Below are 16,331 nucleotides of genomic sequence, written 5' to 3'. Positions count from 1 at the left end.
TATTAAATACTTTTAGCAGTCATGCATGCTGCTATCATATGCAAAACTATGAACAGGTTTTGTAGTCAGTAAAATAAGATCGTACAAAAATATTTGTACGATCTTATTTGGAGAAAATTTGGAGAAAAGAGCAAAGCTAATAATAATGGCAAATATCTGTTGGATTTCTGCTCAGGACATGGACTGGTTATTACTAACACCATGTTCCAACATAAAAATGTGCACAAATTCACATGGAGAGAAGAGGCTAGGAATAAGAAAAGTCTCATTGACTATGTTATTGTTGATAGTGATGTTTTCTCCCTGGTGCAGGACACCAGAGTGTACAGAGGATTTGAAATTGGAAGTGATCACTATTTAGTCTTGAGCAGGATAAAATTGAATTTCATATTGAAAAGAATAACATGTAAGAAAGTTTTAAAGCGAATAAAAGTTGAGCAGCTCTCAGATGTGAACTGTAGACTAAAATACAGAAATATTATTGAAAAGAAAATGAAAGAGTTTGAGAACAGGAATCAAACCTTGGAGATTCAGTGGCAAACTCTGAAGGAAACATTGATTGATTCTGCCAGAGAGGCATGTGGTGAGGTTGTGTGCAAGGATAAAAAAATCAGAACTCCCTGGTGGACACAGGAAGTTAAAGAGGCAGTGAAGGAAAAGAAGAAAGCATATCAAAAGTTCCTGGCAAATAAGTCAGCTTGTACTCTTACAGAATACACAGACAAATGCAAGAAAGCTAAACAGTGTGTAAAACTAGCTAAACAAAAGTCATGGGAGGACTTTGGCAAGAATATAGAAAATAAATATCAAGAAGGTGGCAAAATATTCTGGAGGTTGTTGAAGAAGCTTAGGAATGGAGGAAAGAGTGCTGTAAAAGGAATTAGAGATGATAAAGGTGAAATGAAAACAGGAGAAAAAGATATCCTTGAAGTATGGAGTAATTACTTTGAAAAACTGCTAAATGAAACAAGCAGTGATGACAGCACAGTGATAAAAAACACTGACCAGGCATGCAGTCAGGAATACATATCCATACTTGAAGTAGAAAAAAAAGGCAGCAGGAGTAGATGATATTCGACCAGAAATGCTGAAGTATGGTGGTATAAGAGTCTTACAGTGGCTGCACTGCATAGTTCAGAAAGCCTGGACAGAGGGACGAATTCCCGATGATTGGAGTAGAGCTCTCATAGTACCCATATATAAAAAGGGAAATAAAACTGAATGTGAGAATTACAGAGGTATTTCCCTACTGAGTGTTCCTGGCAAGATCTATGCAAGTATACTTGAGAAACGGTTGAGAAGAATTGTGGAAGAAAAGCTTGGTGAAGAACAAGCTGGATTCAGGCCAAATAGAGGCTGTCAGGATCAGATCTTCACTTTACGACAAATAGTCGAGAAAGCATGGGAATATAACAAAGATCTGTATTTAAGTTTTGTCGATTTGGAAAAGGCATATGACAAGGTGCCAAGAGAGAAGCTATTCAATATGCTGCAGTTATATGGTGTCAATGGGGCATTATATCAAGCAATACTTAGTCTTCATTTGAGTTGTGAGTCAGCAGTTAGAATTGAAGGAAGTACAGGAAGATGGTTTAATGTTAAATCTGGTGTGAGACAAGGATGTACATTATCCCCTCTGTTATTCATTATCTATATGGATCACATTATGAAGGAATGTATTATTAAACCTGATATCAAAATTGGAGATGTTAATGTCAGCTCTTTGCTTTATGCGGATGATGTTATACTTCTAAATAAATCCGCTACAAGTCTGCAAGATTCTCTGACTAAATTGAATAGCTGTTGTAATAGATATGGTATGAAGGTCAGCAATAAAAAGACAAAGACATTGAAAATAGGCAGAATCATTGAAAATGTCAACTGTGTTGTGAATGGAGAACCTGTGGAACAAGTAAAACATTTCAGCTACTTAGGCACAATTTTTACTGAAGATGGTAAACTAAATATAGAAATAAACAACAGAATCAGCAAAGCTGGTATCGTGGGAAGTCAATTGAATAAATTCATATGGAATAAGAAAGAAATTAGTCGGAACACTAAATTAGCTGTATACAAGACTGTGTTCAAACCAATTTTAACTTATGGATCTGAGAGCTGGGTCAGAAGTAAAACACTTGACCAAAGACTAGAGACCGCAGATATGAGAGTCCTGAGAAAGATTATAGGCGTGAACAGATGGCATCAATGGCAATATCATATTAAAAATGAGGATATTAGGAAAGAACTTGACATTGTCAGCATCCAGGAATGCGTTAGCAGAGCTAATCTCAGATGGTATGGTCACTTAAATAGAATGGGAGAGGAAAGATTAGCAAAACAAGTGTTCTCTGCCAGGTTGGCAGGAAAACGACCCAGAGGAAGACCAAGATATAGGTGGATTGATACGGTACAAAGTGCCTTAGACGATAGAAATATAAGATCTGATAATGTTGGAGTCTTGACAAGTAACAGACTGATTTGGAGGAAAATTGTAGATAGGAAGTTAGTAATGATGTAATTTTTTCATGTAGTACTGTCATATCCTGTACACCCCTTGAGGGTACATAGCAGGAATTTGATGATGATGATGATGATGAAATAAGATCGTTGATATAGTAGGAAGACAATGGGCAAAAAACAAAGGCCTCGATTTTTCTTTTCTGGTTCCTCATTATGTTTGTAAGACTGGATATATATATATGTATGTATTCCTAGTTAGCCTAGTGGCTTTGCAACCATATGCCTGGGGAAGGAGTGACCCAGGTTCGATTCCTGCCGAAGACGTAAGGAACTTGAGGATCTTCCTCAGGCATAGCCAAGTTAGTCGGTCTTGGGCACAGGCAGTAGGGTTTTTTCCGCCCATTTATCTGGCGTTTTTCATCCCACAGGCAAACCAGCCCTGTGAACAGACGCTTTTACAGCCAAAAATATATCCCCCCCCTCCCCCCCAGCAGCAGACTAGGCGACAGGTCAGTTGGGAGTGGTACTAACAAGAACCACTTGTTAGTACCACTCCCAACTACATAATTTCTTATTTGGGAGTGGTACTTGTTAGTACTAAGTAACACGTAGACCCTGCATAGGAAGCGGGAATAATGCGTAGTGAAAGAAAGAAGCTGTCAGGAGTATGCTCAAGTTCCGACACAACTAGTTCTCAGGAACTAAGGGCCTCGTGTATTGGCTACATAAATATCTCAAAGCCCCTCTCCTCTACAAGAAGACATCAAAGCAGAAGTATTTTCCTATTAAGGTAATTTAAGACATTGCATTAAGTCAGACAAGAATGCTATTGATGTAAATAATTGGGATATATGATTCAACTGCTTAGCATGAGGTTACAAAGCCTACAGTAAATTCATCATCATCAAATTCCTGACATGCACCCTCAAGGGGGTGTACAGGATATGATAGTACTCCATGAAAAATTTACATCATTACTAACTTCCTATCTACAATTTTCCTCCAAATCAGTCTGTTACCTGTCAAGACTCCAACATTATCAGATCTTATATTTCTATCTTCTAAGGCACTTTTTACTGTATCAATCCACCTATATCTTGGTCTTCCTCTGGGTCTTTTTTCATGCCAACCTGGCAGAGAACACTTGTTTTGCTAATTTTTCCTCGCCCATTCTGTATAAGTGAGACATCCAGGAATTCCTGGATGCCTCACTTATATCACACATTCCTGGATGCTGACAATGTCACAGTAAATTCATTCTCTCTTATATCATGAACATATTATTATAGTTATATTCTTGGGTAGTTTTCTGTATAAACATCATATCAAAAAATTCTGGAAAAATTTACTATAAATGATATTGAAGTACATGAAGAAATTATTATTTTTTTTTACTTTATATTTTTTAATGGGGCCAAATTTAAAGGAATAATTTTTTTCTCCATGGTTTGCCAAAATTCAACTAATAGTATTAGAAGTTCTTCAAGCTACCAACCTGTTGTAGGAATGTAGGTAAAAGTGTTCTCATCTGTTCTTGCAACTGTGGATTTCCAGATAAAAGGGGGTTGTTAATCATTAACTGCAATAAAAGATTGACGGCATTTAGTGTTTGATGAAATTTAAGAATACAATATAAAAGCTATCTTATATTAAAATATAACAATTTACAATAAAAATGAAGACAGCTGATATTGGAATTAAAAAACTATGTTTAGCATGCAATAAAGTAAATTATCTATATTCTACTTAAAAATTTAGGTGAAAATGCCTAAGAGAGTTTTAGTGAAGTGTGAAGGCTATTTCAAAAATTTACTGTACAATTCACTATACATGTAATATGGTCACATATTATAAATAAAAAAAAAAGCAAAACAATACTGTCAAATGGAGAAAAAATAATCTGCTATTAATAACTGTGAAAAAGAGAGAGAGGGAGAGAAGATACGCAAGTGCCTGAAAATCTCTACACTTTTTCAGTAATCAAGTTTTAGAGAAAAGATCAAAGTTGTGCTGATAGTTTTTAAGTCAACATGTTTGACATGCATAGCATTCCTTTTTATATGAAATCTGAACTACAACCAGCTTTGAAATACTTTACCTAAATCTATGACTATAATGAAAAATGACCAACTGATGTCACTGCTTGAGTGCAAATATGCTACTAACTGCAGTTAAATTTTTATTTCCATTTTTCTGTAACAGTCACTCCTAGAAGTCAAGTCATAATACTCCTTTTCTCTGTCTCTTTTATTAGGACAGGTTGAGAGGTTGAACCTCTCATGGATGGTGATCCTTTCATCTGTCTACTGAAACCGCCTGATGTGCTAGTCTTTCTGGATGCATTCTGACTATGTGATCAAACCATTATTCATAATAGTATGCAATTTCAAAATAATTATAAAAATGGAGGAAAACTCATGCAAAACACTTTATTAATGTAGAATTTTCACCCAAGTATCACAGGCATCATCAGTAAACAAAGAATGGCAAATTAAACAATAGACAAATTCTAAAAAGTGCCACCTGAGCAGCTAATATAAGATTATTAAAATAAGGTTAATAATTTTCTAACCTATTAAAATACATATATATGTTTAAAATTATTAACTGACTTAAACACCGAGAAAAAATACAAGAGATTTAATAAGGTTTCACTACTAGTTTCATCAGAAATGCCGACTTAAATAATAATTTAAACTGATTAGGAAATTTGATTCCCTCAAATGTATGAAAAGACCGTTTATCCTCTAATATTGCTTCACACACTCTTAACAATGTTGTTGTTAATAAATTTTCACATATTCTTACAACGGCAGAAATAAATATACTCTCCAAGGGGCTTAATTTTGTCCCTTCACCTAGATCAATTCCTAAAGAACTTTATCTTATGAAAATAGAAAAAACTGCTTCCAATCAACCAACACAGGATGCAAACCTACTTAGGATAGAAGCTATATTTGCAATCAACAACAGTAGACCTCCCACTGACAACATCTCCCGTTCGGAGAGAAAAGCTATTCTTCAACTGCAGAATAATAAAGATATCATCATTTTGCCAGCTGACAAAGGGAACGCCACTGTCATCCTGAATAGATCTGATTATCATCTGAAGATCTGTGAATTATTAGATTGTAATACTTACTCTGAACTTCAAAGAGACCCCCACGAGAGAACTACATAACCGGACAAATAATCTCCTCAAAACCACCTCAGAATTATCTAGGAATATCAGCCTATCGCTCCGCTCTCTTCATCCAATTATTCTCCGTTTATATCGCGTTTTCCGAAGATCCACAAAGAAAACACTCCTCTTAGACCAATAGTTGAAGGCATCGACTCCCCTACATACAATCTCTCGAAATATCTCACTTCCTCCTTAAAACATCTCACAGGAAAATCCTTTTCATATAGCAAAAACTCAGCTGATTTTGTCTCGAAGATAAAGAACATCCAACTTAACGAAGCAGGCAGAATGGTAACCTTCGACATAGTCTCACTATTTATCAACTTCCAACCCAGGAAGTCCTTAGTTTTTTAAAAAACAAGTTATCTAAAAAGATTTTCGCCTTACTTGTGCATTATGTGGATTCAGGATACTTCTTATTTGAAGACAAGATCTACAAACAGAACAGCGGTTTGGCAATGGGTAGCCCGTTGTCTCCAGTGCTAGCCAACATTTTTCTGGAAGATTTTGAGAAAAAGGCCATTTCCTCAGCGACACTGAAACCCAAAATCTGGCTGTTACATGGACACCATTTTCCTAATTTGAGAGCACAGCCCAGAAAACTTATGTTTCTGGATCATTTAAACAATTTTCATCAAAATATAAACCTCACATCCAAACCAGAAGTTAATGATGTTTTAGCTTTTCGAGATATAAAACTTACTAGAACAACAGATGGTCTCAAGATTTCTATATTTAGAAAGCCAACACACATACCAATAGATACCTACATGCTTCGTTTCACCACTACCCCCCCCCCCCCCTCAGAAATTAGAAATTATTTCCACACTAGCTCATTGGGCAAGATCCTTGTTGTCAGAAGAAGAGGAACTTCAACAAGAACTTAGTTACCTCAAAAGGACTTTCTTAAATAACGGTTACTCTCCTAAAAATATCTATAATCGTCTTAGTGTACGTAATCAACATAGTAATGAAGATAACTCAAACCCAACACCTACATCTCCTTACCATACATAAGCTCCCTTTCTCCTAAACTGGCGAAAATCCTGAAGAAATTTAATGTTAAAACATATTTCTCCACCTTTACAAAACTCTGATCTAACCTCAGTCAACCTAAAGTAAAACACAACCTTCTTCAGTTCCCAGGAGTATACAAAATCATTTGCAGTTGCGGCAAACCATATTATGGCCAGACAGAAAAGTCCATCTCTCTCTGACTAGAACACCAATGTGATATTTCTTATAACAGAGTCCATGCTAGTGCCCTATCCAGTCATGTTTTATTCTTGGCCAATACCAATGTTGAAGGACGACAACATCAAACAGACTGGAACTCAACTTCAAACATCCATAAATGCTGCAATGAATTAGAAAGATGTATCTTGGAATCCAAAGAAATAGCTCTTGACTCTGCCCATCTAAACTGCAATCTCAGTTACAGCCTGCCCGATTCACATAGCGCTGTAATCCAGTTTTGGCACACTCATGATATCATTCACACACACACAGTGCTTCGTGCCAGAATTAATGCTCGGACTCAATTTCAAACACAACTACTACTTGTTCTAAACCCTGTTTTGTCTAAAGTACAATATATTTTTAAGATGTTTTCTCCATGATACTGTATTCACCTGATGAAGTCGGGATTTCAGATGAAACTAGTAGTGAAACCTTATTAAATCTTTTATATTTTTTCTCAGTGTTTAAGTCAGTTAATAATTTTAAACACGTCATTTAAAGTCAATTACTCTGTAAGTAAATATATACATACACACACACACGCACACATATACATGGACAAAATAAAATAGGAAAGATTAGCAGATTTAAAAAGTACATCTCCCACAAAGGGGATAGACACAGACTATCAGATCTGTTTAAGTTAGGACAATGAAGTAAGATTTCACGTTTCTTTATAAAGACATTGTATGAGGAAATGACTTTTATGAAGGACTCCTGTCTTGTTCCAATAAACTCTATGTTTAATGTTAATAGCATGCTCTGCAAGTCCAGACTCTTCAGGGTCATGGTATTTAATATAAGACTTGTGTTTTTCTAGATGAATAAATGTTTATCTTCCTATTTGTCTAAAATAAGATAACCCACAAAAACAAGGAATTTGGTGGGTGCCTAGATAACTGAGAGGTGGAAGCTTGTCCTTAGGAGGTGAGAAAGGTGGAGATTTTTCTGATCGAGTGAAAGATAACAAAAATATTCAGTAGTTTTAAAACTTTTGCTATGCATTCAGTAATGCCATGAGCATAAGCTTCCACTTCTCAGTTATCCAGGCATCTACAAAATTCCTTGCTCTATTTCTGATAAATAAATGCTGGATGACTGGAATAATTACTTTGAAAGATTGCTAAATGAAACAAGATCAATTAAAAAGCTAAAATTTGTAAAGGCAGTTGAGTAGATGATACGTGATCAGAAATACACAAATATGGAGGTATAAAAGTTTTAGTGGCATCATAATAATTATCAAATACAGCTTTCAAACATTGTCAATTCAATATCGTAAAATGTAAGGTAATGCACTCTGGGATGAAAAGATTACATACTTCATATCATATTGATGGTACTAGTTCACAGGAGGAAATTGACGAGACTATGGATCTTGGGGTGATGGTGGATAGAAATTTGAAATTCAGAGGACATATTGCAAGAGTTGGCAAAATGGCTCAGAGGATTACTTGGATGCTGAAGAGCCCACTGACAAGTGAAGATAGGGAGGTTATTATACCTCTTTATAAGGTTATGATTTAGACACATATTGACTACTGGGCACAGATTTGGTCACCTGCATTTCTTGGGGGATAGGAAGGTGGTGGTGAAGATTCAGAGGCATATGACCACTTGGTGACAGGTCAGTGGAATGTTTCCTATGAGGATAGATTGAGGGTGTGTGTGGGTTCCAGTAAAGTCAAGTTACTAAAGGGGCATTATAAGATTGATACAGAAGAAATTTTTCAATACATGGGAAAGCTTGCAAGCTGTCTAAAAGTGTGGTTAGTAAAGATATGCAGACTAGGTTCTTTTCTTGGAGAATGGTGAATGAGTGGAATGGATTGCCAGAGGTGAATGAGAGCGCCCCAACAGTGAATAGGTTTAAGATGTATGATAGGTATTGTGTTAATGGATAGAGTGGGTCTCCTGTGATGAGTCTTTTGACTCCATGGAGTGACCATATAAATAATAATAATAACAATGTATCCTCCAGGAGTGCACAAGATACTATGATAACACAATATAAATAAGTTTACATTATTACGAATTTCCTATCAACAATTTTCTTCCAGTTTAGTCTTTGTCAGGACTCCAATGTTTTCAGATCTCATATTCTGGCCTTCTTCTGAGTCTTTTGTTCATTAAATATCTGTTATGCTCTGTTTAAGCCACCTTAGATTATTTCTGGTCATTCACACATTCTTGAATGTTGAATGCTAATAGTGTCATTTCTTCCTATTATCTTAATTTTTCAGGTAATTCTGCCATTGACGTTATCTGTTCACTTCTCCAGTTATGAGAGTTTATTTCCCCTGAACAAATCTCACTGAATATAAATTCAATGAGAGTTGTTTCAATTGGCTGAATATAAATTCAGTCAATTGGATATAAATATATTCAATTGGCTCATTGCCATACCAGCTTTGTTTATTATACTGTCTTATTCCCATATTTAATTTGCTATCTTCAGTAAAAATTGTGCTAAATAACTCAAATATATTTTTTAATATATTTGATGTATTGGTTTATATGTAGTTTACATAACACATAGTGGTGTTATGCAAGCCACTGATGTCTGTGTAATGAATCTTGAAAAGCTCTGGAGTAAAAATCGTATAAAAAATGTAGATTTCAGATCATCACCACATCAGTTCATGTTTGGATGCTGTTGTGTGTGAATTATATGAACAAGAGAAAAAGCATACAAAATCTCTAACAGTATACACAAACAACAGAAATTAAGGGCTATAATACTTCAGTTCCATCTGACTAAAGAAAGATTACAATAGACCACTGGTTAATAAAAATCTTACAGCAACACCCTAGGTCACCCACCAAGTGAAGAAGAAAAATATAATTACAGGAGAGTAACACATCTCCCAACATTTGGTCAGTCACAAACAGGATTTCAATGTTACTATATCAACAAGGAATTAAAGTTTCCATCTTCTCCCCAGTGCTATTAGAGCAATTCGAGGGCAAGGGGGGTGACTCTTTCCACTATCTACTAAAAAAAGGCAAGCCAAGTTGTCTTAAGGTGGCAGCTCCACCACTAGGATATCTATCGTCATACTAGTCACTTGACATAGGGAAACACATGTTACTTCAAGTCTCAACAAAATCCAAACCAGACAGAAAACATGGGAAAATGACTGCAATGGGAAAAGATCTGAATCTTGCCATGGGCATAGATGTTTGTAATCGTCTTTAGGTGATAAATAAATTTTGTTGCCCAGTGCGAGACCACTGACGTGCTTACTAGAGGCCTGAAGTAGCTTGTAAAAAGTTCCATTTTAGTCTACATTTTCAGACCAGGCAAAAAATAAACAAGAAATATTTAAAAAATTATAAAACTGAATAAAAACAAGAAAAAAATATCCTTAGCCCACCCACGGTAATATATTACAGATCAGTGGTTAACACTGTATGCTACATGCATTTCATGCTAAACAGATTTAAATAATGTGTGTAAATCAGAAGAAAATTTTATTTATTTTTTTATGTGTCTCTCACCCACAAAAGGTTATAAACCCATAGTGCATGAGTACCGTGGGCAGAGGAATTTTTTCTATTTATTTTTTTACATAGTTCAGAAACCCTATTCCAAAGACCAAACATAAAACTTTTTCAAGTTACTTCATATCTCAAGTAAGTACGGGGGTTGTCTCACACTGGGCAATGAAGTTCACCATCTACCTAAAGACAATCACAAATACCCATGCCAGTAATGAGATTCAAACTAGCTAATCCTGTTAGTTGAAGGGTGGTTACTTTAACCACTCAGTCAACCAGGCTAGCCATATAAAAGTATAGCTCATATAGAATAGTACTATCAACTCTAAGTATAACAAATTTGAAATGCAGCATTTTTCCAGCAGCACCTTTTATTCCAGCATCAAGGAAGTGAAATCTTTAATTTTTTTCAAATAACTATAATAAAATAATGCCTATCCATCCCCAAACTAAATAGGAAATTTTTCTGCACAATCCCATCATAAATCCAGCTATACTGCTTACCTGAGATGCCATTTCAGGATTAGCTGATAATGCTTGAAGCATTTGCTGCATATAAGGAGCAGTGAACATACCCTGCATTAACTGTGGATTCTCTACTAGCTGCTGCATCATACTTTGTACACCTGGAGTTGAAAATAAACCTGTGGAATTCAAAGTATTTTATATTATTTGAATACACACACACAAAGTTTTATATATATATATATATATATTATGAGAATTCATTTTTACTCGGTTGGAATATTATGGAATATTATATCTCGGTAACAGTCATTAAAGCTTTTCCACATTATATATATATATATATAACTTATTAAATAAAACTACTATCCCTAAACATTCTTCCATTAAAATAAAATATAAGTGATAATTATTACACAAGTGTCCACACAAGGAAAGTGATTTACTAACCATAAGCCAGCTTTTTCACCTGAATTATAATTAGAATTATCTACCTCTTAATATGAAGGCCTTAACTATTTTGATACTTTCAATCCTGGAACACACATCTTCCACTAAATATAACTCACTAGATGCTTATTTAGTGAATTGCAACTCTCCTCAGCTACATATTTCCACATTTATGTGACTGCCATCAGCTAAGCCTCTAAGCTTCAAAACTCCCACTATTAACTGTATGAGACTTCTTTGAAGCATGATAATTGTATGAGCTGGGGCAGAGTCATCATACCCTTCTATGACAACTGGAAATACAATTATCAAAGAAAATAAATTTAAACAAGAATGATGGTCTCAAAATTTCTAATATTTGGTAAACACATTTGATTCTGACAACAACAACCACACACATACTCATATTGCACAGAAACCAAACTACAGTCAAAACTAATTTCAGGCTCATCAAACTCTACAAATGAAAATAATGCAGATCAAATCAGCTATTGGCAATTTGGTAACTTTATAAGTAAGATCATCAAAAGGCTAAGTTTTTTTTTATATATTTTTTTTAAGCATGCCAGGCTAAATATAACTACAAGTCACTCAAAGAATTAACAGAACTTCAAGCAAAGTGCAAGACTAATTAAGAAGTTTAATAACAATGGAGTTTGAAAATAGGAATTTTTGAATGGGTGATGTAATTTGTGACTGTTAATTTCCTCCACTACCACTATAAAATATCAGGCTAGGTAAGTTAATTTATATTAGATATTACATGCCGTATTTACTTGAATATAACTCGCCCTCTCATATATCTCGCACCCCTGATTTTACTTTACGAAAAAAGAAATTAAAAAGTTTCACATATACCTTGCACAAGAATAAAATTTAAAACTTTAAGAAATAGATAGCGAATGTAGTTATGGCAGTTTCAGATATTTTGGAATTCGGTTGAAGAGAATCATTATTAATACGCACCAGTCATATGCATAGAGATGGAAGCAACCAGTAGAGGAAATGTTGGAGTGAGAGTATTGACTTCTACTCATCTTTCTTTCTTGGATTTGGGGGTTAGATTAAGTTAAGAGACCATCATTAGAACTGTTGTGCAACTGGATTTTGAGAGCCTGGGACAATGATTGTCAGAAATAATTAATTTAATTATAGAGGCATTGTCACTAAAAGATTCAAATATATTGCATGATGAAGGTGAGGTCGATCGCGTAAATAATGTTGATAATTAAAATTTAAATGCATTCATTTATTATAATGTGAGCAATTATAATGAATACCGAGGTTTTCATTATAAATGTCAATTTAGCTTTTTCCTGAAAAAATTTCAGCATATATCTTGCACCACGATTTTTTAACTTTTAATTTTGGAGAAAAAATGCGAGTTATATTCGAGTAAATACGATAGTCTATATATATTCCTAAAGATGGCTTTAATGTAAAGGTTGAAACAGGAAATTTTAATGCTATTCAACTTATCTCAAAACAGTTGTTGATTCCATAAGTCTAATATAATGAGTGCTGTTCACTATTTTCAATTACAGAAAGGAAAATTGAATCTTGCTGTTCTACAAGGTGTCTGAAAAGTCTGGAAACATGGGAATTATTTTTCAATAAGTTAATTATATTTTCATATAATTATAATTATTATTATTATTACGTGACACCGCCAGGGAATCCCAAGACTCATCGAAGGAGGGCACTCACTTCACAACTCTCCGTCTCCACCAAATTCAATTAACTGCAGCTAAACAAACGGTATCTACTGCTGACACCACCACTAGTATTTCCACAGACAATCACAAACATCCATGCCCACAGTGGGATTCGAACCTGCAGCCTATCTGCTGGAGAGCAAATATGCTAACCACTCGGGCCAACCAGGCCAGTGCTTGAGTGGTTAGCATATAAATAACTGAGTAATTAGCATTTAAATAACTAACATGTTATTTAAAAATAAATCCCCCCCCCCATGTTTTCAGAAATATTTGCAGACACCTTGCAGATTTATAAATCAGTGTGATAATGAGTCAATTTATATGGTATGTATTGGTTAGCGAAATCATATTATAGACCTAAGGCACCTCAAGCTTAAATTTAGGTCATCATTATGACACTGATTTACAAGTCTGCAAATAATGCATTCTACATGACATAACATGCAGTCTTCTTCTTCTTCTGCAGCTTCTCCCACTTAAGTGGGGGTCACTGTTTATAATGAGTCTCCTCCACACCTTCCTGTCTTGGGCTGTCACCACATCCAAGTTCTTCATCCTCAAGTCCTCTTCTACCAGCTCCCTCCATCTCTTCTTTGGCCACCCACGCTTCTACCTTCCTTGCACATCCATCTGCATGACCCTTCTTCCCTCATATTCGTCCTCCCTCCTCATCACATGACCAAACCATCTCAACCTTGCCTCCTGTATTTTCGCTCCTAAGTTCGTAACTTTCACTGTTCCCCTGACATAGTCATTTCTCAGACGATCCTTTCTGGTCACACCGCACATCCACCTAAGCATTCTCATCTCTGCTACTTCCATCCTGTCCTGCATCCCACTTCCTTCTCAGCATCTCCATCTTCTTCGACTATTGAACCTAAGTATCTAAAGTCTCACCTTCCTGATGACATTTCCTTCCAGCTCCAGATCTGTCTCCTGTCCATCGCCCACTGTGCAACACATATACTCTGTCTTACTTCTGCTCAGTCTCATACCTCTCTCTTCCAGTACTTTTCTCCATCTTTCCAGTTTAGTTCCCGCTTCTTCTTTTGAATCTGCATATAACATTGTCCAAGGCACATCTTCTCTCACCTCCTCTGTTACCACCTCCATCACAATATTAAACAGAAACAGACTTAATGCTGACCCTTGATGTAAGCCAACTGTTACTCAAAAACTTTCTGTCTGTCCCAGACAGGTCAGAACACTTGTCTTCACATTTCTGTACATTTCCCGCAACAACCTGACATATTTCTCCGGCACCTTATTCTCCCTCAAACACCTCCAGACTTCTTGCCTTGGCACTCTATCATATGCTTTCTCCAGATCAATAAATGCCAGATTTAGCTCCCTTTGTTTCTCTCCATACTTTTCCATCAACTGCCATAACCCAAAGATAGCATCTGTTGTTGATCTACCAGGCTTGAACCCAAATTGTTCCTTTGCAATCTCCACCTCCTTCCTCAATCTACCATCAAGAACCCTTTCTAGGATTTTCATTGTGTGGGACATGACATAACATGCAATACTAAAAACAAATAACTAGTCTGCCAGTTATAACTTTGTATAATATAAGCTCCTCTAATTTCAGATTTTATGTCCCTTTGAAGCCATTAAGGTACTGTTAAAATTATTGGGCCATTTTATTCATTAATGTATATTGTTATGCATTAAATGTATGGAGTTCTTTCAAAAAAATTATTCTTAACATAAATATGATATTATGTTAATTGTTACAATTTAAATGTATTAATTAATCCTTCTTTGTGTGGTACAATTGACTTGTTTATAGTGTACTTGCAGGAAAGATATCATTATAGTGGACAGTTTGCCATAGTGAATTTTATTTAGAATGGCAGTGTGCTTAATAGAATTTATAAATATGTTATAATATCATAAGCATTATAATATTATATATACCGTACAGGGGGTCCTTGACCTACGTCGTCCTCGACATGCGTCGCTTCGACTTTACGGCGGTAATCCCATAAATAATTTAAAAAATAAATTTCGACTTGAAGCAGCGCAACATAAAATTCAAACGTCATGGGCGAACTTGTTTATGAGCACGGCTAAAGAATACACCATTCCGCAGTGTTTGTTTGGGAGAGGTGGTGTCGCTTGGGTCCCAGCATACATTCTTTGGGTACTGCGTGCTTTGTTTACATCCGCTCTCTCACTTTTGTGTTTGTGTTTTTTTGTGACTTTTTACTCTTCAATATGGGTCCCAAACGTAAAGCAAACTCTTCCAATGGCAGTGTGTCGAGGAAAAGGAAAGCCATTACATTAGAAGGGAAATTAGACATTATTAAAAGGGCAAAAAAGGAAGAAACGCCAACGAACATTGGCCACCAGTTGAACTTAAGTCGTACCACAGTCGGGACTACTATCAAGGATAAAGTTCGCATCCTTGAACACGTGAAAGGATTGGCGCCCATGAAATCGACTGTAATTATGAAAAAATGTAGTAGGCTCATGATTGAGATGGAAAGGCTTCTTGTTCTTTGGCTGGAAGACCAGCATCAATGCCGTATCCCAATTAGCCTCATGTTAAGTCAAGAAAAGGCGAAAAGATTGTTTGAGGCATTGAAAAGTGAAAGGGGGGAAACAAGTGCAGGTGAAGAGTTTAATGCTAGTAAAGGTTGGTTTATGAGGTTTAAGACTTCGGGTAATTTACATGACCTTAAGGTGCAAGGTAAAGCTGCTATTGGTGATGATAAAGCAGCTGGTGAGTTTCCAGTGTGCAAGCCAACCACAGGATAAAAGGTAAAGAATTGTTTTCATTTTTGTTTTTGTTAATCACCTGTATAGAATGTACAGTTTCATTTGTTATTTTGGGGATTGTTCTCATTTTTATGTTTGTTTTTTTATTACAGTTTTATTTTTGTAATTTTGCTGTACTATACAGTAATTATGTTCTCCCTTTCATTTTCCTATGGCTTAGTTCTGTTTCTTGATATATACGTATGACTTTAGCGTGTTTTAGGTTAGGTAAGGTAACTTAGGCTATGGTAATTCCGACTTGCATCGAAAATCGCCTTACGTCGGTCCGTAGGAACGGATCTCCGATGTAACTCGAGGACCCCCGTATTTGCCAGCGTATAAGACGCATTTTTTTTTCTTTGAAAATAGGTCTGAAAAACAGAGTGTGTCTTATACGCCGATACTCAGTTTTTTATTACATTCATTTCTGGAAATTTTCTCTGTTCCGAGTTACGCGATTTCTTTCTTGCTTTCTTGTGGTGTGTGAGAGCATTCCAGTTAAGTAGAGTTCAGCAGATGCACATGCGTTGTCATTTATGATCACAGCTGGG

At 35.7% G+C, this 16,331-nt stretch overlaps 1 protein-coding gene and 1 long non-coding RNA gene across 3 annotated transcripts in view; one reads left to right on the top strand and one right to left on the bottom strand.

The window, feature by feature from the left end:
• The window catches only part of Ubqn (ubiquilin), a 249,211-nt gene that overhangs the window by 60,452 nt on the left and 172,428 nt on the right, over positions 1-16,331 (bottom strand). Inside the window, exons 10-11 of the mRNA XM_090403922.1 lie at positions 10,889-11,028; positions 3,956-4,039 (exon numbers count right to left, since the gene is read on the bottom strand). Coding sequence (XP_090260048.1) covers positions 3,956-4,039; positions 10,889-11,028 — 224 coding nt within the window. The remainder of the gene's footprint in view (positions 1-3,955; positions 4,040-10,888; positions 11,029-16,331) is intronic.
• LOC150099677 (uncharacterized) overlaps positions 1-16,331 on the top strand; it is a 128,209-nt gene that overhangs the window by 58,606 nt on the left and 53,272 nt on the right. The window contains exon 3 of one of the 2 annotated variants that reach the window (XR_016549368.1): positions 12,844-14,644. The exons of the other annotated variant lie outside the window; for it this stretch is intronic. This is a non-coding gene — a long non-coding RNA (uncharacterized LOC150099677). Of the gene's footprint in view, positions 1-12,843; positions 14,645-16,331 lie in introns of those variants that run through there. 2 annotated transcript variants of the gene reach the window in all.

Source organism: Typopeltis vanoorti, chromosome 14, assembly GCF_054136105.1.
Source record: "Typopeltis vanoorti isolate ZY-2024b chromosome 14, IOZ_Tvanoo_1.0, whole genome shotgun sequence".
In the NCBI taxonomy this organism is placed as follows: domain Eukaryota; kingdom Metazoa; phylum Arthropoda; class Arachnida; order Uropygi; family Thelyphonidae; genus Typopeltis; species Typopeltis vanoorti.
The sequence above is the reverse complement of the archived record's forward strand: the minus strand, read 5'-3'. Positions and strand labels throughout refer to the sequence as shown.